This window comes from Pleurodeles waltl, chromosome 5 (assembly GCF_031143425.1).
Source record: "Pleurodeles waltl isolate 20211129_DDA chromosome 5, aPleWal1.hap1.20221129, whole genome shotgun sequence".
Classification (NCBI taxonomy): domain Eukaryota; kingdom Metazoa; phylum Chordata; class Amphibia; order Caudata; family Salamandridae; genus Pleurodeles; species Pleurodeles waltl.
This window is the reverse complement of record NC_090444.1, coordinates 196,736,226-196,761,422: the sequence shown is the minus strand read 5'-3', so window position 1 is coordinate 196,761,422 and position 25,197 is coordinate 196,736,226. Positions and strand designations below refer to the sequence as shown.

Genomic DNA, 25,197 nt, shown 5'->3' with positions numbered 1-25,197 from the left:
GCATCGATTTTCCAGCCGCGATGCTGGTGGAGCGTCGATTTCTGCTGCAAAGCCGGCGGCGCATCCTTTTTCAACCGCATCTCGGAAGGTGCGTCAAATTTTTCCCTGCACAGCGGTCTGTGCGTAATTTTCAGTCTTGGTCTGCCAGCTTCACCTTCCAAGGCCCCGGGAACTGGATAGGTCACCACTTGGCAAGGCAAGAGTCTCAGCAGAGAGTCCAGGTGCTGGCAGGAGAAGTCTTTGATGGCCCTGAGACTTCAATAAGAGGAGGCAAGCTCAGGACAAGCCCTTGGAGATTTCTTCACAACCAGGAAGGCACACAAAGTCCAGTCTTTGTCCTCTTGCACAGGCAGAAGCAGCAGCTGCAGGATAGCTCCACAAAGCACAGTCTCAGGCAGGGCAGCACTTCTCCTCAGCTCTTCAGCTCTTTTCCAGGCAGAGGTTCCTCTTGATGTCCAGAAGTGATCTAAAGCCTGTTTTGGGTGCCCCTTCTTATACCCATTTTGCCCTTTGAAGTAGGCTTACTTCAAAGAAAAGTCTCTCTTGTTTCTGAAATCCTGCCTTGCCCAGGCCAGGCCCCAGACACACACCAGGGGGTTGGAGACTGCATTGTGTGAGGGCAGGCACAGCCCTTCAGGTGTAAGTGACCACTCTTCCCCTCCCTCCTAGCACAGGTGGCTCATTCGGAAATGCGGACTACACCCCAGCTCCCTTTGTGTCACTGTCTAGAGAGCGGTGCAGACAGCCCAACTGTCAAACTGATCCAGACAGGGAATCCACAGACAGAGTCACAGAAATGGTTTAAGCAAGAAAATGCCCACTTTCTAAAAGTGGCATTTTCAAACACATAATCTCAAAACCAACTTTACTAAAATATATATTTTCAAATTGTGAGCTCAGAGACCCCAAACTCCACATGTCTATCTGCTACCAAAGGGAATCTACACTTTAATCATATTTTAAGGTAACCCCCCATGTTAACCTATGCGAGAGATAGGTCCTGCAACAGTGAAAAATGTATTTCACTGTCAAGACATATAAAACACATTAGTATATGTCCTACCTTAAACATACACTGCACCCTGCCCATGGGGCTACCTAGGGCCTACCTTAGGGGTGTCTTATATGTAAGAAAATGGAAGGTTTAGGCCTGGCAAGTGGGTACATCTGCCAAGTCGAATTGGCAGCTTAAAACTGCACACACAGACACTGCAGTGGCAGGTCTGAGCCATGTTTACAGGGCTACTAATGTGGGTGTCACAACTAGTGCTGCAGGCCCACTAGTAGCATTTGATTTACAGGCCCTGGGCACCTCTAGTGCACAGTACTAGGGACTTACCAGTAGATCAAATATGCCAATCATGAAAAGCCAATTACATACACATTGTGTACAGGAGCACTTGCACTTTAGCACTGGATAGCAGTGGTAAAGTGCCTAGAGTAACTAAAACAGCAATAACAGAGTCCAGCACACATCAACAACCTGGGAAACAGAGGCAAATATTTAGGGGAAACCACGCCAAGGATGAAAAGTCTAACAATGCACAACTGCCTTATAGATATCCCTGTACTAGTCTCTGAACTAGGATGATTGGCTTTGCGGTATAAAGTGTGCATGCCCATAGCTTGCCTCTGTACATAGGTGATAGCAACTGACTGAATCAGTGTTTATAGGGCAAAATACTTTTCTAAATTACACATTAAATACTTCAGCCAACAAAGAAATAGCAGCACTATTTCCTATGTGTTTACCAATGGGGTTGATACTAAATTATCCCACAAGCTACACCGTTTTACTTTTTTAGGGCACTGTACTGCAGTCTACACACAAATGAAGTAGTATAACTTTAAATACCGCTGGCTAGATCCCCTATGAGATGTATTTCACCTCAAATTACTAAGAAGCTCATTTAGATTTGGCCAGCTGGCCACCAAGCCACTGGGGCAGTGGAAACCATGCTTCTGTTGGCTCAGCGGATGCTAACTCACAATGTCTAGAGTGACCCTGTGCTCCAGTGGAGAAAAGGTGCTCCGGCCAAATGGCCTGAAGCACTTTCATAAAAACTGTAAATGCCGGCCAGGACTGCCATGTCATGTCAAGTCAGCCTGGTCAGCATTTTTGACGACAAAATCAAACCTCCCAAATTACGAGGTTGTTGTGGAAAAAGCAATGCCCTTGGCGCAGCAGGAGCTTTCTCTCCATGCAACTTAAAAAGTCAATGTTATTTAGTGCTTGGTACCACCACACAAGGCACAGCAGTTCCAGGCAGGAAATGTCGATGTTGGAATACCTTTCTTCCATGGGGTGAGACTTCTTAGTTTATACAGCCTCCTGGCCTACTGGCAAGAGGTTTTGAACTGTGACACAAACTCCACTGTTAGTAATGAAGAAGTACCCTGACTCTAAATGAGGAGGGACAATTACAAGTTGGGATAAAGAGCATCCACTATCATATGGCGAATGCCCTGTTACCGATACATTATGAAGAAAAAAAAACTCACTTTGTCTTTACGTCATTCCATTCAATATTGCTTCCTAGGAAGCCTAAACACAGATTTATAAACGTCAGTCCATATTTGTATCCTACTTCGGTGAGTTCTGCTTTTCAGAACAGATATTCAAATATATTAGTTCCCACAACCATATAATAAATAACTGTGATTTTGAAAACAGTTTTAAGCTTATACAAGGCATTTAAATGCCGGTTCTTAGCTAAAATGCCTACCTGGAAGCGGCTTGTGTGCGGTTCCCCTTTCTGTATCACCACAGCATGTAAGATCGCTGCTCACCACTCGTCCACCACAGCACTGCTGATGAAAGGCGTCGTACAGTGACCCATCACAGCAGATCTGATTCCCAGAGGTAGAGTAGGGAATGTCACCACAGCAGGCATCTCCAGTTCCCACAGACACCCTGTTTTGCTCTCCGTCTAGACAGCATACTTCTCCTGTGAAACAATGATAGTGTGCACTTTAAAGACAGTAGCAACATTTCATGTAGTTCCATTGCACTTGTTATAAAAGAAAAACTCAGCGACTATTAACAAGGGATTGGTAACACTCTAACAACAGGATCCAGCTCAAGTTAAATACATTTCGAGGAACTAGAGAGCGCCCTTATCATCCCTAGTCAATTTCCTTGGCAATATTAACCCTTTTCTTCCAATGCATTGTATGAGAGAGAGGGAATATTGTTTTGTGTGCTGCAAATAATAGCACAGAAAAATTCAAGTAGTCACCTATTATCTAGTGTAATACATTTGTGTTAGAAATGGGGTTTTTGGTTGGCAGTCAGGTTACCCCCTGTCCAAGCAAAAGCCCTCACTCTAGTCAGGGTAAGTCACACACTATCCAAGATTATCCTGTGCCCACCCTCTGGTAGCTTGGCACGAGCAGTCAGGCTTAATTTAGAAGGCAATGTGTAAAGTATTTGTGCAATAAATCATACAATACCACCATATAGCACCACAAAAATACACCACACAGTGTTTAGAAAAATATATAATATTTATCAGGATAATTGTAGGTCAAAAAGAATAAAGATGCAATGGAAAATTGTAGAACTATCACAGGAAAGTGATATAAAGGGTCTTAAGTCTTTAGAATGTAATAAAGTGTCTTTCAAGCACAAAGTACCTGGTTTCTGGTGGAAAATCTCCTCAGAGGGCCACAGGTGAAGAGATGCGTGGAAAAAGTGGGGTGTGCGTCGATTTCCTCTCAGCACACACCGACTTGCGTCGTTCTTTTCCACGCGGGGAAGTCGGGCGTCGTTTTCCGGCGCGCAGACAGTCTCTTTTTGTGGATCGCGGGGATTACCAGATGTCCCGGGTCTGTGCGTGGATTCTCCTGCTTGTTTTCCGGCTGCGCGTCGTTCTGCGGGGCTGCGCGTCGAAGTTTCGATCTCACGGTAGGCGTCGCGTCGATTTCTCCTTGGAAGTCGGGCGGCGTTGTCCTTGCGAGGCCGTGCGTCGAAAGTTTGGTCTCACGGCAGGCGTCGCGTCGATTTCTCCTTGGAAGTCGGGCGGTGTTGTCCTTGCGAGGCCGTGCGTCAAAGTTTCGCACTCACGGTAGGCGTCGCGTCGATTTCTCCTGGAAAGTCGGGCGGCTTTGTCCTTGCGAGGTTGTGCGTCGAAGTCTCGATCGTCCCGAGGGCGTCGCGTCGATCAGCGTCGGTGTGCGGCGTTTTTCTCGCCGCGAAACAAGCTGTGCGTCGAAATTTTCGGCGCACGGAGCGTCCAAGTGAAAGGAAGAAGTCTTTTTGGTCCTGAGACTTCAGGGAACAGGAGGCAAGCTCTATCCAAGCCCTTGGAGAGCACTTTCACAGCCAGACAAGAGTTCAGCAAGGCAGCAGGGCAACAGCAAGACAGCAGTCCTTTGTAGAAAGCAGACAGGTGAGTCCTTTGAGCAGCCAGGCAGTTCTTCTTGGCAGGATGTAGTTTCTGGTTCAGGTTTCTTCTCCAGCAAGTGTCTGATGAGGTAGGGCAGAGGCCCTGTTTTATACCCAAATGTGCCTTTGAAGTGGGGGAGACTTCAAAGAGTGGCTAAGAAGTGCACCAGGTCCCCTTTCAGTTTACTCCTGTCTGCCAGGGTCCCAGTAGGGGGTGTGGCAGTCCTTTGTGTGAGAGCAGACCCTCCACCCTCCCAGCCCAGGAAGACCCATTCAAAATGCAGATGTATGCAAGTGAGGCTGAGTACCCTGTGTTTGGGGTGTGTCTGAGTGAATGCACAAGGAGCTGTCAACCAAGCCCAGCCAGACGTGGATTGTACGGCACAGAAGGATTTAAGTGCAAAGAAATGCTCACTTTCTAAAAGTGGCATTTCTAGAATAGTAATATTAAATCCGACTTCACCAGTCAGTAGGACTTTGTATTACCATTCTGGCCATACTAAATATGACCTCCCTGCTCCTTTCAGATCAGCAGCTGCCACTTCAACAGTGTATGAGGGCAGCCCTAATGTTAGCCTATGAAGGGAGCAGGCCTCTTAGTAGTGTGAAAACGAATTTAGGAGTTTTACACTACCAGGACATATAACTACACAGGTACATGTCCTGCCTTTTACCTACACAGCACCCTGCCCTAGGGGTGACCTAGGGCACACCTTAAGGGTGACTTATATGTAGAGAAAGGGGAGTTCTAGGCTTGGCAAGTACTTTTAAATGCCAAGTCGAGGTGGCAGTGAAACTGCACACACAGGCCTTGCAATGGCAGGCCTGAGACAAGGAAAAAGGGGCTACTTAAGTGGGTGGCACAACCAGTGCTGCAGGCCCACTAGTAGCATTTAATTTACCAGCCCTATGCACATAAAGTGCACCTTACTAGGGACTTATAAGTAAATTAATAGTCCAATCAGGTATGATTCCAGGTTACCATGTTTTGAGGGAGAGAGCATATGCACTTTAGCACTGGTTAGCAGTGGTAAAGTGCGCAGAGTCTATAAACCAGCAAAAACAGTGTCCAAAAAAATGGAGGGAGGCAGGCAAAAAGTTAGGGGTGACTACCCTAAGGCTGTCAGGTCTAACATGTGTCCCCCCCAGCTGAAAGTGGGGAGAGCTACCCGACCTCCTGGGAGCTCTCATCGCTAAGGCGGAAGTACCTGGAGAGACCATCAGCATTGGCGTGGTCAACCCCTGGGCGATGTTCCACCGTAAAGTCCATCCCCTGTAGGGAAATGGACCACCTCAAGAGTTTTGGATTCTCACCCCTCATCTGCATGAGCCATCTGAGGGGCCTGTGGTCTGTCTGAACTAGGAAGTGAGTCCCAAACAGGTAGGGTCTCAGCTTCTTCAGTGCCCAGACCACAGCAAAAGCTTCTCTTTCAATAGCACTCCACCTCTGTTCCCGTGGTAATAGTCTTCTGCTAATAAAGACTACCGGTTGATCTCTGCCCTCCTCATTCAGCTGTGCTAGAACTGCCCCTATGCCATGCTCTGAAGCGTCTGTCTGCACGATAAATTCCTGGGAGTAGTCAGGGGCCTTGAGCACGGGGGCCGTGCACATGGCTTCCTTCAGGGCGTCAAAGGCTTTCTGACAAGCCTCTGTCCAATTCACCAACCTAGGTTGCTTCTTGGACGTGAGTTCTGTCAAGGGGGACACAATGGTACCATAGCCCTTGACAAACCTGCGGTAGTATCCGGTGAGGCCTAAAAAGGCTCTCACCTCAGTCTGGGTTCGAGGTGGTTGCCAGGCCTTGATAGTTTCGATCTTGGCCTGGAGTGGCTGCACCTTGCCACCACCTACTAGGTGTTCCAAGTACACCACGGAACCCTGCCCAATCTGGCACTTACTAGCCTTGATGGTCAGGCCTGCCTGTTGCAGGGCCTGAAGCACCTCCTTGAGGTGGAGCAGGTGTTCCTCCCAGCTGGAACTGTAGACAGCTATGTCATCTAGGTAGGCTGCACAGAAGGCATCCTTGCCAGCCAGGACCCCGTTAACCAACCGTTGGAAGGTAGCGGGGCATTTTTCAATCCAAACGGCATCACCCGGAACTGGTAATGGCCGTCAGGGGTGGAAAAGGCGGACCTTTCCTTAGCCCCCTCAGTCAGGGCGATCTGCCAGTACCCTGAAGTAAGATCAAACGTACTCAGGAACTTGGCAGCGCCTAGCCTGTCCACGAGCTCATCAGCTCGGGGGATGGGGTGAGCATCAGTCCGGGTGACTGAGTTGAGACCCCGGTAGTCCACGCAGAACCGGAGTTCTGGCTTCGCGCCTGGGGCAGTAGCCTTAGGGACCAACACCACTGGGCTGGCCCAGGGACTACTGGACTTCTCAATAACCCCTAGCGTCAACATCTTGGAGACCTCCTCCTTGATGCTGGCCTTCACCTTATCCGACAACCTGTAAATTTTGTTCTTCACAGGGAGACTGTCACCGGTGTCAATATCATGAACACAGAGGTGGGTCAGTCCAGGAGTAAGGGAGAAGAGGGGGGAGAACTGCTCCAACAGCTCATAGCAGTCTCCTTTCTGGTTTAGAGTCAGGGAGTCAGACAGAATGACCCCGCTTACGGACCCATCACCTTCTTGGGCAGAGAGGAGGTCAGGGAGAGGTTCACTCTCCTCTTCCATTCCTTCATCTGTGACCAGAAGCATGTTGATCTCCGACCTCTCAAAATGAGCTTTTAGTCGGTTCACGTGGAGCACCCTTAGGGGGTTCCTAGGGGTTTGGAGGTCCACTAGGTAAGTGGCCTCCCCTTTCCGCTCCTTTATTTCAAATGGGCCAGACCAGCGGTCCTGGAGAGCTCTGGGCTCTACTGGCTCTATTACCCACACTTTGTCTCCAGGTTGAAACTCTACCAGAGTGGCCTTCTGGTCATACCATTGTTTCATCACCTCTTGACTGGCCTCCAGGTTACTTTGGGCCTCTTTCCAGAAGCGGGTCATCTGATTGCGGAGGGCCAACATGTAGCTGACCACGTCCTGAGGGGGTGTCTTTGGAGCGTTCTCCAATCCCTCCTTGACAATGCTTAAGGGTCCCCTGACGGGGTACCCATAGAGAAGCTCAAAGGGACTGAACCCTACCCCCCTCTGGGGGACCTCTCTGTAAGCAAAGAGAAGGCATGGTAAGAGGACGTCCCATTTACGCCTCATGGCCTCAGGGAGGCCACCAATCATGCCTTTCAGGGTCTTGTTGAATCTCTCCACAAGCCCATTAGACTGGGGGTGATAGGGTGTGGTGAACTTGTAGGTTACACCACACGCATCCCACAGATGCTTCATGTACGCGGACATGAAGTTAGTGCCTCTGTCAGACACTATCTCCTTGGGGAATCCCACACGGGTAAATATCCCCATCAGGGTTCTGGCTACCACCGATGCAGTTACGGTTCTCAGAGGGATTGCCTCTGGGTACCGGGTGGCATGGTCCACCAAAACCAGGATAAACCTGTTGCCTAAGGCAGTTTTGGGGTCCAAGGGGCCAACAATGTCGACGCCCACCCTTTCAAAGGGGGTGCCAACGACAGGAAGTGGAATCAGGGGGGTTTTAACCCTCTTTCCTGCTTTACCACTAGCCTGGCAGGTAGGACAAGCCCTGCAGAATTTGTCTGAGTGTGTCCTCATTTTGGGCCAGTGAAAGTGGGTGACAAGCCTGTTGAAGGTCTTGTCTTGTCCCAAATGTCCTGCCAGGGGAATGTCGTGAGCCAGACCCAGTAGGAAGGCTCGGTAACATTGGGGGACCACCAGCACACGTGCTGCCCCAAAGACCGGAACCCTAGGCTCACTGTAGAGGAGATCATTCTCCCAATATAGGTGGTGATTGCCAGAGGCGTCACCTGCTGCCTGGTTTAAGGCTTGTTTCCTCAACCCTTCTAGAGTGGGACACTCTTTCTGCGCCTTGCAGAATTCCTCCCTGGTGGGTCCACCCTCAACTTGCCAGCCAGCAAGCTCAGGTAAGTCACCTAGGGTGGCAATGTCTTCCCCAGTTGGCTCGGGAGTCTCCTCCTCAGGAGCCCCGTCAGCCACTGTGGGAACTTCTGGGGCCGGTTTCCCGCGCCCCTCGTCCCTCCTCTTGGCAGCTCCCTGGGCCATCGTTCCAGGCTCCAGATGCCCTTGACTTCCCTCTCGGTCAGCCATGGACCGGGTGGTCATGCAGACCCACTCAGGTAACCCTAACATCTCCAGGTGAGATCTGAGCTCTACTTCTTTCCAAGCAGTATGCTCTAGATCATTGCCTAACAGACAATCTACAGGCATGGCAGGACTCACAGCTACTTTCAGAGTACCAGAGACCCCCCCCCACTCAAAGGGAACCCGAGCCACCGGTAGGTGACTCTCGCGATTGTCAGCGACTATGACCTGGTGGAATGTATTAGGGATTATCTGCTCTGTGGACACCAGCTGACTCTTGATAGTAGTCATACTGGCTCCTGTGTCACGCAGAGCCTCCACCTTCTGCCCATCAATGAGGACCCACTGCCGGTACTTGGAAGTATTTTTAGGCATGTGGACCTTGGACATCATTTCTCCTTCTCCCAGGGACACTAGGGAAATCTCTACCTGCTCCCCAAAGCTAGTTGGGTCCATCTCCCCCCCGAGTGCTACACTAGTCAACCCAGGTGCCTGTCCGGTAGTGGACGGTGCCCTCTTGGGGCACTGTGGATCGCCTTTGTAGTGACCATATTGGTAACACTCCATGCATTTGGGGCTAGATTTTCCTGACCTGTCAAATGTCCCTGGCTTTTTCCCAAATTTGGAAAAGGAAGGGTTGCCACCCCCTCCCTGGGAATTCTTTTGGGGGCCTTTAGAGAGTTCCTTATCTGTAAGTTTATCTCCCCCCTCTTTCTTCTGTTGGGAACCCTGACCACCCTTGTGGGAGTCCCCCCCAGGTACCTTTTTGGACACTCTGGTGCTAACACAGAGGTCCGCCTCCTCAGCAAGCTTCCTGGGATCAGTCAGCTTACTATCCACTAGGTGCTGGCGCAAATCGGTATAAGTAACATTAAGCATATGCTCTCTCAGGATCAAGTCATATAAACCTTTATAATCTGCTACTTTGTTGCCCCGCACCCATCCATTCAGTGCCTTACTAGAGAAATCAAAGAAATCTACCCATGTTTGTGTGGTTTGTTTGGTGCTGTCCCTGAACCTCTGACGGTATCCCTCCGGGGTCAGCCCAAACTTGGCAAGTAAAGTGGCTTTCTGGAGTGGGTATGTGTTTTGATCCGGTGGATCCAATGTGAGAAGTGTGTCCCTCCCCAATGGCGGCACATAATCCCACATAGCTACCCCCCATTGCCCTTCAGGAACCTCATGAGCCCTTAGTGCAACTTCATAAGCAGCTAACCATTTATCTATGTCATCTCCCACCACAAAACTGGGCACCACATTTTTGGGTATACGAACCTTCTTTTCTCCAGCAGGTCCTGTCTGTATGCTGCCACCATTATTGCTGGATTCAGACTGTCTTGCCTTGATCTCCAGCTCCTTGAGACTCAGTCCATTAGCCAACAATAGTTTCTTTTCAGCCAACGCTCTTTCAGCTTCCACTTGTTTGGCTGCTCTTTCAGCTTCTGCTTGTTTGGCTGCCCTTTCAGCTTCTGCTTGAATCTGTTTGGCTGTTCTTTCAGCTTCAATCTGTTTGGCTGCTCTTTCAGCCTCAGCTTGTTTGGCTTCTCTTTCTGCCCTCCTCTCCTCCTGTTGTGCTTAAATTTTCAGTTTTGCCATTTGCAATTGGAACTCCCTTTCCTCTCTCCTTTCCTCTGCGGTCAGGCTTTGCATGGAGACACTGCTCCCTGGTCTGGAAGGGTGCACAATTGCAGTGGTAACACCATCCATAGATAGTGAAAATCCTTCTGAGGGGCCATTTTCTGGCTCCTCTTCCTCATCATCCTCTAAATGGGCTTCTGCCCAGGCCCTCAGCGCCACTTGAAAGTCCTCCTTTCTGGAGGCCCCTTGGGTGGGTACCCTTAATGCCCTGCAGAATCCTCTTAGTTGTTTGACCGTGTATGTATCCAACTGGACTAGGTCAAAGTCCCCTGTCTGAGACCCAGTCAGAGACATGTTGAGTGAGGATTTAGTTTTTGAAAATTGTCAGGAAAAAAACGGATTTTCAAAAAGAGAAAAAAACCAAGTTGACCTTCAACTGTGGGTAGGTAGTGAAATACTTAGCTACTGTATGTCACTGCACAAATACAAGTCCTATCCTCACCGCTGATCACCAATGTTAGAAATGGGGTTTTTGGTTGGCAGTCAGGTTACCCCCTGTCCAAGCAAAAGCCCTCACTCTAGTCAGGGTAAGTCACACACTATCCAAGATTATCCTGTGCCCACCCTCTGGTAGCTTGGCACGAGCAGTCAGGCTTAACTTAGAAGGCAATGTGTAAAGTATTTGTGCAATAAATCATACAATACCACCATATAGCACCACAAAAATACACCACACAGTGTTTAGAAAAATATATAATATTTATCAGGATAATTGTAGGTCAAAAAGAATAAAGATGCAATGGAAAATTGTAGAACTATCACAGGAAAGTGATATAAAGGGTCTTAAGTCTTTAGAATGTAATAAAGTGTCTTTCAAGCACAAAGTACCTGGTTTCTGGTGGAAAATCTCCTCAGAGGGCCACAGGTGAAGAGATGCGTGGAAAAAGGGGGGTGTGCGTCGATTTCCTCTCAGCACACACCGACTTGCGTCGTTCTTTTCCACGCGGGGAAGTCGGGCGTCGTTTTCCGGCGCGCAGACAGTCTCTTTTTGTGGATCGCGGGGATTACCAGATGTCCCGGGTCTGTGCGTGGATTCTCCTGCTTGTTTTCCGGCTGCGCGTCGTTCTGCGGGGCTGCGCGTCGAAGTTTCGATCTCACGGTAGGCGTCGCGTCGATTTCTCCTTGGAAGTCGGGCGGCGTTGTCCTTGCGAGGCCGTGCGTCGAAAGTTTGGTCTCACGGCAGGCGTCGCGTCGATTTCTCCTTGGAAGTCGGGCGGCGTTGTCCTTGCGAGGCCGTGCGTCAAAGTTTCGCACTCACGGTAGGCGTCGCGTCGATTTCTCCTGGAAAGTCGGGCGGCTTTGTCCTTGCGAGGTTGTGCGTCGAAGTCTCAATCGTCCCGAGGGCGTCGCGTCGATCAGCGTCGGTGTGCGGCGTTTTTCTCGCCGCGAAACAAGCTGTGCGTCGAAATTTTCGGCACACGGAGCGTCCAAGTGAAAGGAAGAAGTCTTTTTGGTCCTGAGACTTCAGGGAACAGGAGGCAAGCTCTATCCAAGCCCTTGGAGAGCACTTTCACAGCCAGACAAGAGTTCAGCAAGGCAGCAGGGCAACAGCAAGACAGCAGTCCTTTGTAGAAAGCAGACAGGTGAGTCCTTTGAGCAGCCAGGCAGTTCTTCTTGGCAGGATGTAGTTTCTGGTTCAGGTTTCTTCTCCAGCAAGTGTCTGATGAGGTAGGGCAGAGGCCCTGTTTTATACCCAAATGTGCCTTTGAAGTGGGGGAGACTTCAAAGAGTGGCTAAGAAGTGCACCAGGTCCCCTTTCAGTTTACTCCTGTCTGCCAGGGTCCCAGTAGGGGGTGTGGCAGTCCTTTGTGTGAGAGCAGACCCTCCACCCTCCCAGCCCAGGAAGACCCATTCAAAATGCAGATGTATGCAAGTGAGGATGAGTACCCTGTGTTTGGGGTGTGTCTGAGTGAATGCACAAGGAGCTGTCAACCAAGCCCAGCCAGACGTGGATTGTACGGCACGGAAGGATTTAAGTGCAAAGAAATGCTCACTTTCTAAAAGTGGCATTTCTAGAATAGTAATATTAAATCCGACTTCACCAGTCAGTAGGACTTTGTATTACCATTCTGGCCATACTAAATATGACCTCCCTGCTCCTTTCAGATCAGCAGCTGCCACTTCAACAGTGTATGAGGGCAGCCCTAATGTTAGCCTATGAAGGGAGCAGGCCTCTTAGTAGTGTGAAAACGAATTTAGGAGTTTTACACTACCAGGACATATAACTACACAGGTACATGTCCTGCCTTTTACCTACACAGCACCCTGCCCTAGGGGTGACCTAGGGCACACCTTAAGGGTGACTTATATGTAGAGAAAGGGGAGTTCTAGGCTTGGCAAGTACTTTTAAATGCCAAGTCGAGGTGGCAGTGAAACTGCACACACAGGCCTTGCAATGGCAGGCCTGAGACAAGGAAAAAGGGGCTACTTAAGTGGGTGGCACAACCAGTGCTGCAGGCCCACTAGTAGCATTTAATTTACCAGCCCTATGCACATAAAGTGCACCTTACTAGGGACTTATAAGTAAATTAATAGTCCAATCAGGTATGATTCCAGGTTACCATGTTTTGAGGGAGAGAGCATATGCACTTTAGCACTGGTTAGCAGTGGTAAAGTGCGCAGAGTCTATAAACCAGCAAAAACAGTGTCCAAAAAAATGGAGGGAGGCAGGCAAAAAGTTAGGGGTGACTACCCTAAGGCTGTCAGGTCTAACAATTTGTGAATACTGTATTCAATTTGCCTATTCTTACTAAATGGAATACTGCTGAAGAACTAGGATAAAGAAAATTGTCGTCTTCCCAAAACGTGTCCTCCCCTGTTTAGGACCAGGGCTTGAACTTGCTGTCGGAGTCAATATCCTGGCTGTAGATCAAAGTTATGCTAGTGAGCACAGACCACTGGATGGAGATAGAGGTCGCGGAATGAAATCTTCCCATTGGAGTACATTGAGATTAATATGGCTCTTTCGGCTACTTCAGCTGGCTCCCGAGTGCGATCCTTTCTCCTGGTGACATCATTGCAAGAGGCACGCGAATACTGTGAAATATGAATTACTTTGACAAGGGCTGAGGCAGGATATGTGCAGAATTGCCTGGCGCGCTTCCAGCTTCCTACGAAGGTGGGCGAGTGCGGGCGCGTGCTGCCAGTTCAGAGGAGGTGCACGCACTTCAGCTGCTGACCTCAGAGCTACCTAAAAGGCTGAGGCGCAGAACAGACAACTTCAATGCAGCCTGCTGCTAGCGCCGATTTATAAATGATGAATGCGGCACCCATTTAGGAAGAGTTGGGAATATTAAATTACATTGTTTTCCAAACTTCTAATGATGTGGGCCTGTCATAGGGTTTGATGGTTGGAAAAATTCTAATTGAGGAATGTGGGACAGCACGAGGACCATTAGTTAATTCAATGTTTCATTTCTTACTGTCACCTAAGCGAGAAGAAAATTAAGGCTATGCCAGTAAAACTTTAATGTTGTAAAACAAGGTTATTTTTTCGACAACTCGTTTACGAACTCAGGGTAAAATAAAACACAATTATATTAACTGTTTTTACATAGTGCTTCATAGTCTACTTCTGCGGTTTTCAGCATATTATAGAACACATATTTAACGCAGTGATGGAATTACCCAGCTGGGTGCAAACTAGTTCTGCTCAGGGTTAGCCCTTCAGTCCAGGACTCGGCATCAGGCCCTGATTGTGAATAACTCGGGAACAGCGGTGGCACATACAGCACGCGGTAAATAATTTCTGCAGGAGGGGTATTTCTCGGATGTGGTGGTCAGATCCTATTCTGGGTCTGCAACACCTAAATGTGCTCTAATATGCGGAATTGGTGTTTACTGCAAGTATTGCCACATTTTCACATTTATTTGTCCAGCTGTTTCCTCAAAGATATCACCTGGTTTTTGACACCCTTGTCAGGGGCACATTGTGAATAAATGCCACATTTAATGTAAATACTTCATGTGGTAATTGCTTTCAACAGTCGTCAATCCGACTGCAAACTACTATTTGACCAGGATTTGGCTTTCCCTACTGCTCGTAATCTGTGTCTTATGCATGTAAACTACACAAAGCATACATAAATATTACTGGTGTAGTAGTTTTGATGTAGTCGCATACACAACTATGTAAAGCACACACGGTATATTGTACTTTTGTATTTGTCCGAAATTAATTTATATTGACGACTTCGGCCTATTTTATTGTGTCTCAGCATGTAAAAGGAACGTAGTTAATACATTTTGCAGACATTCTGTTGGGGGAATAATGGAACATTGAGTTTAAGAATTGTGATTTTTTCCCACTTGCAACATTTTTCCCACAGATAACACATTATTTTACAAAGTTTTGAAAAAGCGGATTTGAAGGACCACTTTATCACAAGTTATGATAGCTTCACGAGTGTGTTAGCTAGGTAAGAAATGTATTGGTACATATTTATAGAGGCCCAATCAATACTAATATGTGGTTGTAACCAAATGTGTACTGCATTACCATGATCTGCCTCCACACACTCTGAGAAATGGCCACTCTTCTGGAACCACCACACACCTCTTGAGGAAATCTCAGACAATACAAAACTCAGCAGCAAGACTCATCCTTGACCTCCCCAGATGGACCCACATCACACCCCACCTCAAAAAGCTACAGAGTCCCAATCCAGAAGAGATGCCAGTTCAAAATGCTGACCCACGCATTCAAAGCCCTGCGCAATGAAGGACCAGCATACATTAACAAAAGCATGGCCTACCAACCAACCAGACACCTATGATCTGCCTCCCTCTTTCTCGCAGACAACCCCTGGATCCGCCAAGGCAACAGCAGATGATGCTCCTTCTGACACCTGTTCGCCAAAGCTTAGAACTTCCCTCCCCAGCACCTCTGGACCACCTCATCACTCTGGCAATTCAGGAAAGGACTCAAGACCTGCTTTTCGAACTAGCAGATCACCACAAAGCAGTTAGCATCTCCAGAGCTTTGAGACACTGATGGGTGATTTTACGCATTTTACAAATCCTTGATTGATTGACCTGATGTGGATTTTAAATGTCCAGTATGCCTGCAAATGAAGCATTCACAATATACATTATATCTTTGTGAGTTTCAGGTATATATGCACATATAAATAGGGCTTTTTTGAGTATTGATAAGACTATAATCTGAAAAAAATCAGCATCATGTTGCTTAACAGATCTGTGTCTAGAGAAGAAATATGACAAATATTAAATGAGTGCCTGGGGAACATCATGCTGAACATAGAAGTGTCAGAACCTTACACAGTAATTCACACAACATGCAGCTCATATTATGTGTTACGCTGAAAGACAAATGATGTTTAGGAACATTAACGGAACATTAACAGTAGAAAAATAAATACTCGTTTTAAAAACTGTATTTGATTATGCTATACAATAGCAGCCATTTGCCATTCATACCACTCACCCACAGGAAGAAGTAGTATTTTCTCCAATAAAAAATGACAACTTAGTTTCAAAGTGATTTATTCTTTTTAAGCACCATTAATATTTCTAAAACAATGCTGTACAAAAGGATACTAGAAATGCATAGCATCAAAGGCAGAATAGATGATTAACATAAGTCAACGCATGTGCCAAAGACAAGTCCATCAACACCTGTCCAGGTGCCCTGCAAGTTTGATCTGTTATGTGCAAAACTTCAGGACTATAGTCATTATAGACAGCAAGTTGAACATGTCCTTCAAGGCAAAGCTGCCACCACATCCTGCTTCCGCACCCTGAGACTGCTGAAAATGATTTTCAAGTTGCTACAAAACAACACCAGGAAGACCATCAGTCATGCCCTCATCAACAGCAAACTGGGCTACGTGAACTCTGTCTATGCAGAAATCCCCAACCAACTCACAAAATTGACTACAAACAATCCAGAACACAGCATCCAGACTGATCTTCAACCTTCCATGCCAGTTTGAAGTCACACCACACATCAGGGAACTCCACTGGCTCTAAACAATTAAGTTCACACAGTTCAACCTTCTCACACACACAGACACCTCTGCTCAACCAGACTCTCCGTAGCACACAACACATTTATGAACAAAAGCAGAACACGAGGTTGTGCCTTCTCTTACATCGCTCTTAAAGCAAGGAACAACCTTTCACATCACATCAGAGTCCCCTCTTCTCTTCTTGAATTCAACAAGAAATAGTAGACCCTGCTCTTCGAGTGAGTATCCCTGTGACTAGCCTCCCACCTACAAAACACCAGGATACGCTTAAGGGTGGCAGTGTGCTAATAAAAATGCAAATAACATGTAGTGTATGATGTAGTTTAACCACTAAAGCTTTGAGGTCTGAGCAATTATCTGGGGGTTCTACCACCAGAGATAAGTGCTCTTTTAATTCAATTTTAAATTCTCAGTAGAACAGTGCAGATGTTTTCTTTTCTGGCCAAAGTGATTGTTTTACCAGGCAATTAAAAGATAAGAGATATGCTTAGTGATCATGGTAGCTCCTTTTTAGATTGAGCAGCTAATTTTTGATGGAATGCATAAAAGAAAGAAGCACAGGTAAACAACTTGGAAAATAGGACCATGGAGGATGTTCTTCTGGTATAAAGGAAGTTGCACAGTTTGTCTTGCAGGGTTTTTGAGGATAAATAAAGGTGCAAGTCCAGTGGGAAAGGGAGAAGTTAGTACCAGAGCAGAAGAGGTGGAGATGGAAGAACACTCAATTGGAGAATATTAGAAAATGTCTCTCTCTGAAAGATCACCCCAAACGTTTTGCCTTCATTTCCTCTTTTTCTGACCTTGTATTTGTTGGCTTTAGGACTCTGGGCACTTTACCTCTGCTAACCAGTGCTAAAGTGCTTGTGCTCTCTCCTTGACACATGGTAATATTGGCTAAAGTGTTAACCAGTGGTAAAGTGCTTGTGCTCACTCCTTAACACATGGTAATATTGACTCATACCCAAGTAGCATATTTCATTTACTTGTAGGTCCCTAGTAAAGTGCACTACATGTGCGCAGGGCTTGTAAATTAAATAATACTACTAGACCTGCAGCACTGATTGTGCCACCCACATAAGTAGTCCCTTAACCATGTCTCAGTCCTGCCACTGCACAGCCTGTGTGTGCAGTTTCACTGTCAATTCCACTTGGCATTTGAAACTACTTGCCAAGCCTTAAACACCCCCTTCATTACATATAAGTCACCCCTAAGGTAGGCCCTACGTTGCCCACAGCACAGGGTGCTATGTAAGTAAAAGGTAGGACATGTACTTGTAAGTTTTACATGTCCTGGTAGTGAAAAACTCCCAAAATTGTGTTTTACTATTGTGAAGCCAGATCCTCTCATCGGCCAGTACTGGAAATTCCCTTACATACTTTTAAGGGGTAATTTCGGATCTGAAAGGACTGGCATTCTGATATCATGTTACATAAGTTTGGAGGGTCTGACACTTACATTTCAAAGGCTAGGGGCCTGCCCTCACACAATGGACTGCCAAACCCACTACTGGGACCCTGGCAGAGAGACCTGTACTGAATGGGGACCTTGTGCACTTCAAAACCACTCTTTGAAGTCTCCCCCACGTCAAAGGCAGTTTTGGGTATAGAAACTGGGTCCCTGACCCCACCAAATCAGACACTTCTGGTCCAGATGCTGCAACCTGTCAAGAGGAGTTGCATGGCTGCCCAAAGGACTCACCTGGACTGCTTTTCTGTAAAGGACTGCTGCCATGCTGCATTTCTGTCCTCTGAGAAGTGCTCTCCAAGGGCTTGGATGGAGCTTGCCTCCTGTTTCTGAAGTCACAGGGCAAAAAAACTTCCTTTCTTCAAGGAAACTCCTTGTGTGGCGAAAATAGACACACAGCCTACCGGAAACGATGAACAGCCTGCCTAGCAGCGAGAAAACCACTGCATCGCCCAACCAGAACAATGCAGCCTGGCTCCCTGAGTGGAGATCGACGCAGCTCTTGCATTGTGACTGGAACTTCGATGCGCAGCCTTCACGGATCGACGCACAGCCGAGCCAGAATAACGCAGCTCGACTTCCTGAGTGAAGAATCAACGCGGCACCTGCCGTGCGACAGAAACTCTGATGCATCGTCCACCGGATCGACATAGCACCTGGGACCTCGTCCCGCATGCCCAGGATTTCCACACATCGTCCCTGGGCTTCAAAAGACCTTCCATCGCAGTGAGGATCCAGGACTGCGTGCTAGAAATCGACGCAAAGCCCTTGCAGCGTGGGACAAAATGACGCATCGTCTGTGCCGCATCCTGGAAATCCAACGCACACCTTCCTTTTTCCACGCATGTCCTCCTTTGCGGTCTCTGTGCGTGTAATTTTGTGCACACAAGAGACACTTTTTGATTGGTAAAGACGTAAGACTCTTCTTAACATTGCAAAAGTGCTATTTCAACTTGTGCTTATCAAATCTTGATCGTTTTTTACCTTAATTTAATCAGATAAATATGTTATATTTTTCTAAACCTGTGTGGTGTATTTTTGTGGTGTTTTCACTGTGTTATTGCATGATTTATTACGCAAATACTTTACACATTGCCTTCTAAGTTAAGCCTGACTGCTCAGTGCTAAGCTACCAGAGGGAGGGGACAGGATAAATTGGATTGTGTGTGACTTACCCTGACTAGGATGTATACCTCTGCCAACTAGAGACCCCATTTCTAACTGGCTTCCTGGGTAGGTAGGGTGGAGGGGCTCTCACACTTTAAAGGGAAGTAGCCTAACCCCATACAACGGACTGATAACCCCCTACAGACCATCTAGCAGACAGGACTGGGCTGAGAGGGGAACTGGTGCACTTCAAAGCCACTCTTTCGAGTCACCCCTGCTTCAAAGGCACATTTGGAAATATGTTCTGGAGCTCTGACCCCCTGAAATCAGACCCTTCCAGACATACAACTGGACTCTGTCAGAAGGACTGCTGTGCTGCTCAAAGGACTAAACTGGACTGCTTTTCTGGAAGAACTGCTGTTCTGCTTGTTCCCCTGCTGCTTACTGCTCTCTGACTCTGCTAGAAAGCCTATGCCTTCCCACAACAAGGGATCTCCAAGGGCTTGTTAGCTTGCCTCCCATTCCCAAGTCTCAGGGACATCAAAGACTTGAACCATCTGCACCTGGACTCTACAAGCTGTGAGCCTTCCCTGCCTTGGAAGTCAGCCTAAGGTGCTCTACCTTCTGTGGTGTTTATTAGAACAGCCACAAACCAAAGTGAACCCTTGCAAAGTCTCACCGTGCAGCTGTCAGCCTCACTGGACTCAATGCAAGGTGGTGCAAATCCCTTCAAAGCTTCGCTGTGCAGCTGCCAGCCCATCCGAACCAATGTACAGTGTTGCCAAACCCTGCAAGCCTTGTCGCACAGCTCCCTAGGATCGACGCAAAGTTATGCCAAGCCCTGCAAAGCCTCGCCACACAGCTCCCCGGGATCAATGCAAAGCGACATCAAGCCCTGCAAACCCTCATCGCACCACTTCTCGGAACCAACGCTGGACAATGCAAAGCAATACCACGCTGACTGAATACCAGGATTTAAGGTACTGTGTTCAGCGGGCCCAAGTGGGTCCCTGTAGCCGGCCCACGCTCCTTTGCGGTCAGCCTGAACTTGTGACTTTGTCCCGGTCCAGCATGACCGGAGAACCACAGTTGCCGCTTTGCGCTTCTATGCACTATTTTCACCTTCATCTTTAAAATTGATCTCTCAGGAGCTACATATTGGCTTATTGTCATTTTGTCTTGTTTTATTTATCAAATCATAATCTATTTTTTGAAGCTGGTGTGGAGTTTGTGTGGTGTTTTCACTGTATTACTGTATGAGTTATTGCACAAATACTTTACACATTGCCTTCTAAGTTAAGGCTGCCTGCTCTATGCCAAGGTACCGGAGGGTGAGCACAGGATAATTTAGGTTGTGTTGTGACTTACCCTGATGAGGATTGTGGTCCCTACTTGGACAGGGTGCAAACCTCTGCTAACTAGAGACACAATTTTTAACAGAGAGTACAGGAAGATGTGAGGGAGACCAGGGCATAGAGACAAGGTGAAGGCCTGGAGCAATGGAGAAGAGAGAGGCCCTAAGCTGGAGCCTAGATCAGGAGCAAGGCAAGCCAATGAGTAGTCCTGAGCAAGAGCCAAGAGATAGGTAAACATCAGGACATGCAAACCAGACTTGCTATCTACAGAAGAAAAGGAGGTGTGGTTTCTCAAAGCCATGGTTCAGCAGACAGACTGTTTCATCAGGTAAGTGGTTGGGTCTTGCCTGAGACTATACATAAACCACCCCAAATAATGAACTTGAAACATGGGAAGGCACGAAAGGGAATGATGGCTTGAAAGCAGTATGAGAGGGTGAAATGGCTTGATTAATTGTTGTTGGCACTTTGGGCATAAAAGGTGACTTTCAGGCACTGGGTCTTCAGATTTTGGTTCGTGCATGAGTCTGAGTGCATTGTGCAGGAAATTCGTCTTAAAGTAAACTGTGCTCACTTTACATACTGATCTGTGTTTACTTGCTTTAGGGGAACAAGGCAAGGAAATCTCTGGAGGTAGTGGAAGTGTTAAAATTGTGTGGGAGGTTCAAGTGTGTGAAGCACAGACCTGAAGAATACATGTTTATGGAATTTGTGAAGCAGAAGTCTTTTCTGTAAGACATTTCTGGAATAAAAACTTCTTCATGAATCCTATACTCAGTGAATCAGAGAGTGAGACACGCCTAATAATACAGATAAACAGTGAATGCTGCACGTACACCTTACAAAATATCATGTCTCTTATTGTCTGGCTCATATGCGTCTTTTGTACTTGAGGTGCTTCATTTGAGTAATCCTTGAAATTGTCGTTAGTATTCATGATTCTTCTTAGGGATGACTTTCTGTAATACTTCTCATCAACAGTTACTGTTGCTGCGCTTGTCCACAAACACATGATTGGTGTTTCCATATCCAAAGTTTAGTAAGATTTTGATTTTGAATGACTTTTGAATACATGTTTCCTTAACCCCTTAGCTGCTGGGCCGTTCCCCCCACACCCAGTGCTGAGCCCTTTTTTTGCTATTTGGGGTAGTTCGAGCTTAGGCCTTCATAACTTTTTGTCCACATAAGCTATCCACGCCAAATTTACGTCCTTTTTTTCCAACATCCTAGGGATTCTAATGGTACCCAGAGTTTTTGGTTTCCCCTGGAGGAGACCAAGAAATTAGCCAAAATACAGTGAAAAGTTCGTTTTTTAAAAAAAAATGGAAAAAATGGGCTGCTGAAGAAGGCTTGGGTTTTTTTCCCTGAAAATGGCATCAACAAAGGGTTTCTGGTGCTAAAATCACCATCTTCCCACCTTTCAGGAACAGGCAGACTTGAATCAGAAAACCACATTTTTCAACACAAATTTGGCATTTTACTGGGACATACCCCATTTTTACTATTTTTGGTGCTTTCAGCCTCCTTCCAGTTAGTGACAGGAATGGGTGTGAAACCACTGCTGGATCCCGGAAAGCTAAACATTTCTGAAAACTAGACATAATTCTGAATTCAGCAAGGGGTCATTTGTGTAGATCCTACAAGGTTTTCCTACAGAAAATAACAGCTGAAATAAAAAAAATATTGAAATTGAGCTGAAAACAACAGTCATTTTTCTTTATGTTTTACTCTGTAACTTTTTCCTGCGATGTCAGATTTTTTAAAGCAATATACCGTTATGTCTGCTGGACTCTTCTGGTTGCAGGGATATAAAGGGCTTGTAGGTTCATCAAGAACCCTAGGTACCCAGAGCCAATAAATGAGCTGCACCCTGCAGTCGGTTTTCATTCTATACTGGGTAAACAGCAATTCATTTGCTGAAAAATGAAGAGTGAAAATTAGGTATCAAGAAAACCTTTGCATTTCCAAAATGGGCTCAAGATAAGGTTTTGAGGAGCAGTGGTTATTTGCACATCTCGGAATTCCGGGGTGCCCATACTAGCATGGGAATTGCAGGGCATTTCTCAATAGATGTCGTTTTTTACACACTCTCTTATATTTGGAGTGAAAAAATGTAGAGAAAGATAAGGGGCAATAACACTTGTTTTGCTATTCAATGTTCCCCCAAGTCTCCCGATAAAAATGATACCTCACTTGTGTGGGTAGGCCTAGCGCCCGCAACAGGAAATGCCCCAAAACACAACGTGGACACAACCCATTTTTTGACAGAAAACAGAGCTGCTTTTTGCAAAGTGCATACCTGTAGATTTTGGCCTCTAGCTCAGCCGGCACCTAGGGAAACCTACCAGACCTGTGCATTTTTTAAAACTAGAGATCTACGGGAATCGAAGATGGGGTGACTTGTGGGTCTCTGACCGGGTTCTGTTACCCAGAATCCTTTGCAAACCTCAAAATGTGGCTAAAAAAACACGTTATCCTCACATTTCGGTGACAGAAAGTTCTAGAATCTGAGAGGAGCCACAAATTTCCTTCCACGCAGCGTTCCCCCAAGTCTCCCGATAAAAATTATGCCTCACTTGTGTGGGTAAGCCTAGCGCCCGCGACAGGAAATGCCCCAAAACACAACGTGGACACATCCCATTTTTTGACAGAAAACTGAGCTGTTTTTTGCAAAGTGCCTACCTGTAGATTTTGGCCTCTAGCTCAGCCGGCACCTAGGGAAACCTACTAAACCTGTGCATTTTTGAAAGCTAGAGACCTAGGGGAATCCAAGATGGGGTGACTTGTGGGCTCTGACCAGGTTCTGTTACCCAGAATCCTTTGCAAACCTCAAAATGTGGCTAAAAAAACACGTTTTCCCTCACATTTCGGTGACAGAAAGTTCTGGAATCTGAGAGGAGCCACAAATTTCCTTCCACCCAGCGTTCCCCCAAGTCTCCTGATACAAATGATACCTCACTTGTGTGGGTAGGCCTAGCGCCCGCGACAGGATATGCCCCAAAACACAACGTGGACACATCCCATTTTTTGACAGAAAACAGAGCTGTTTTTTGCTAAGTGCCTACCTGTAGATTTTGGCCTCTAGCTCAGCCGGCACCAATGTTCCCTGTAAGGCGCGCGCGCACCTTTCCTTCCCCCATCGCGCAGGCCCCTTCGGCAAGCGCGCACGTTAATAAATAAGCCTTTTAGAGCGATATACGTGCTCCCCTAAGGCAGATAATGCTCATATTTGAATCTGGATTGAAGTGAATGAAAACAGCGTTTAAATGCCGAGGGGAGTGTTTTAAACATCATTTGGCGTACTTTAGCATACAAGCGAGCAAGTGATATTTATGTTGAAAATTAATGGTTAATGAGCTAGGAAATGCTTCAGAACAGCAGGAAATGTGCTGTTATCAACTTTTCCATCATTGTCATACTTCATAGTTGTTTATATGCATTATCACTTTCTCAGATCAAATACGCCTTTTAGAGCGATAGTCGTGCTCTCCTATTGCAGAAAATGCTCATATTTGAATCTGGATTGAAGTCAATGAAAACAGCGTTTAAAGGCCGCGGGGAGTGTTTTAAACATCATTTGGCGTACTTTAGCATACAAGCGAGCAAGTGATATCTATGTGGTTAATGAGCTAGGAAATGCTTCAGAACAGTAGGAAATGTGCGTGTTATCAACTTTTCCATCATTGTCATACTTCATAGTTGTTTATATGTATTATCACTTTCTCAGCTCAAATAAGCCTTTTAGAGCGATAGTCGTGCTCTCCTATTGCAGAAAATGCTCATATTTGAATCTGGATTGAAGTAAATGAAAACAGCGTTTAAAGGCCGCGGGCAATGTTCCTCTGTTTTCTCTAACTGGGGTGTAGGTGGCACTTAACAGGTCATGTCCTTGGGGTGTGCAACCAGGTCACAAAACTGCCTTGATGCCCTACTGCATGGAGCAATGATATCCCTTTTTTGCTTTAGTGGTATGGAGAGGCTAATGCCAAAGATCTTGGCTAGTTATGTGCTGCGTGCGCGTGAATGGTCAATTTCTTGGCGCACGTATCCTTTGCTGCAGCGCACAGAGACCGCACACTGCCGCAAACAGTGGAAAAAAATTAGAGGGAACATTGGCCGGCACCTAGGGAAACCTACCAAAACTGTGCATTTTTGAAAACTAGAGACCTAGGGGAATCCAAGAGGGGGTGACTTGTGGGGCTCTGACCGGGTTCTGTTACCCAGAATCCTTTGCAAACATCAAAATTTGGCCAAAAAAAACAATTTTTCCTCTCATTTCAGTGACAGAAAGTTCTGGAATCTGAGAGGAGCCACAAATTTCCTTCCACCCAGCATTCCCCCAAGTCTCCCGATAAAAATGGAACCTCACTTGTGTGGGTAGACCTGGTGCCCGCGACAGGAATAGAACACACAACGGTCAATGTTGGTCCTTACATGAGGCAGCTGTTGACCCTGGGGTGATCCATTCCTGACGCAGGCACTAGGTGTAGGCACTCAAGTGGGGTAGTGTTTTTATCAGGACAGGTGAGGAATCACTGGGTGGTAGGAATTTTGTGGATCCCAGCATATTCCTGTAGTTTGTGTGATAGAAATACAAGAAAAATAGAGTTTTTATTCAACATTCCAGCTATGCAGGGTATGCTGGGTAAGAAAACTTTGGGGAATCCACACAAGTCACACCTCTGTGGACTCCCCCGAATGTCTAGTTTCCAGAAATGTTTGGGTTTAGTGTGTTTCTCTATATGGCCGTCGAACCCAGGACCAAAAACACAGGTGCCTGCCTTACAAAACCAGTTTGTTTCGCGATAGATCATTTTGATGTCTCCACAATACGATTTGGGCAGTGGAATTTGGGGCTGAACTAAATTGGGGAGCTCCCAAGAGAGCACTCTCTCTCTCTCTCTCTCTGCTTGCCGCCGCATTCACCTGCTCTCTGGGTTGGGCTAACCCACTATTACCCAGTTGCACAGACTGCTTGCGAAGGGACAGCAGGACTGTCCTCATCACCTCCCTCATAATGTACTGGAAGAGGAGTTATTGAATGGGACTCCTCCGACTGAAAAATCACTCCCAGAG

General features: G+C 46.8%; 1 protein-coding gene across 1 annotated transcript in view; it reads right to left on the bottom strand.

The window, feature by feature from the left end:
- USH2A (usherin) overlaps positions 1–25,197 on the bottom strand; it is a 3,586,186-nt gene that overhangs the window by 1,060,444 nt on the left and 2,500,545 nt on the right. Inside the window, exon 50 of the mRNA XM_069233891.1 lies at positions 2,727–2,948. Within this exon, the coding sequence (XP_069089992.1) occupies positions 2,727–2,948 (222 nt within the window). The remainder of the gene's footprint in view (positions 1–2,726; positions 2,949–25,197) is intronic.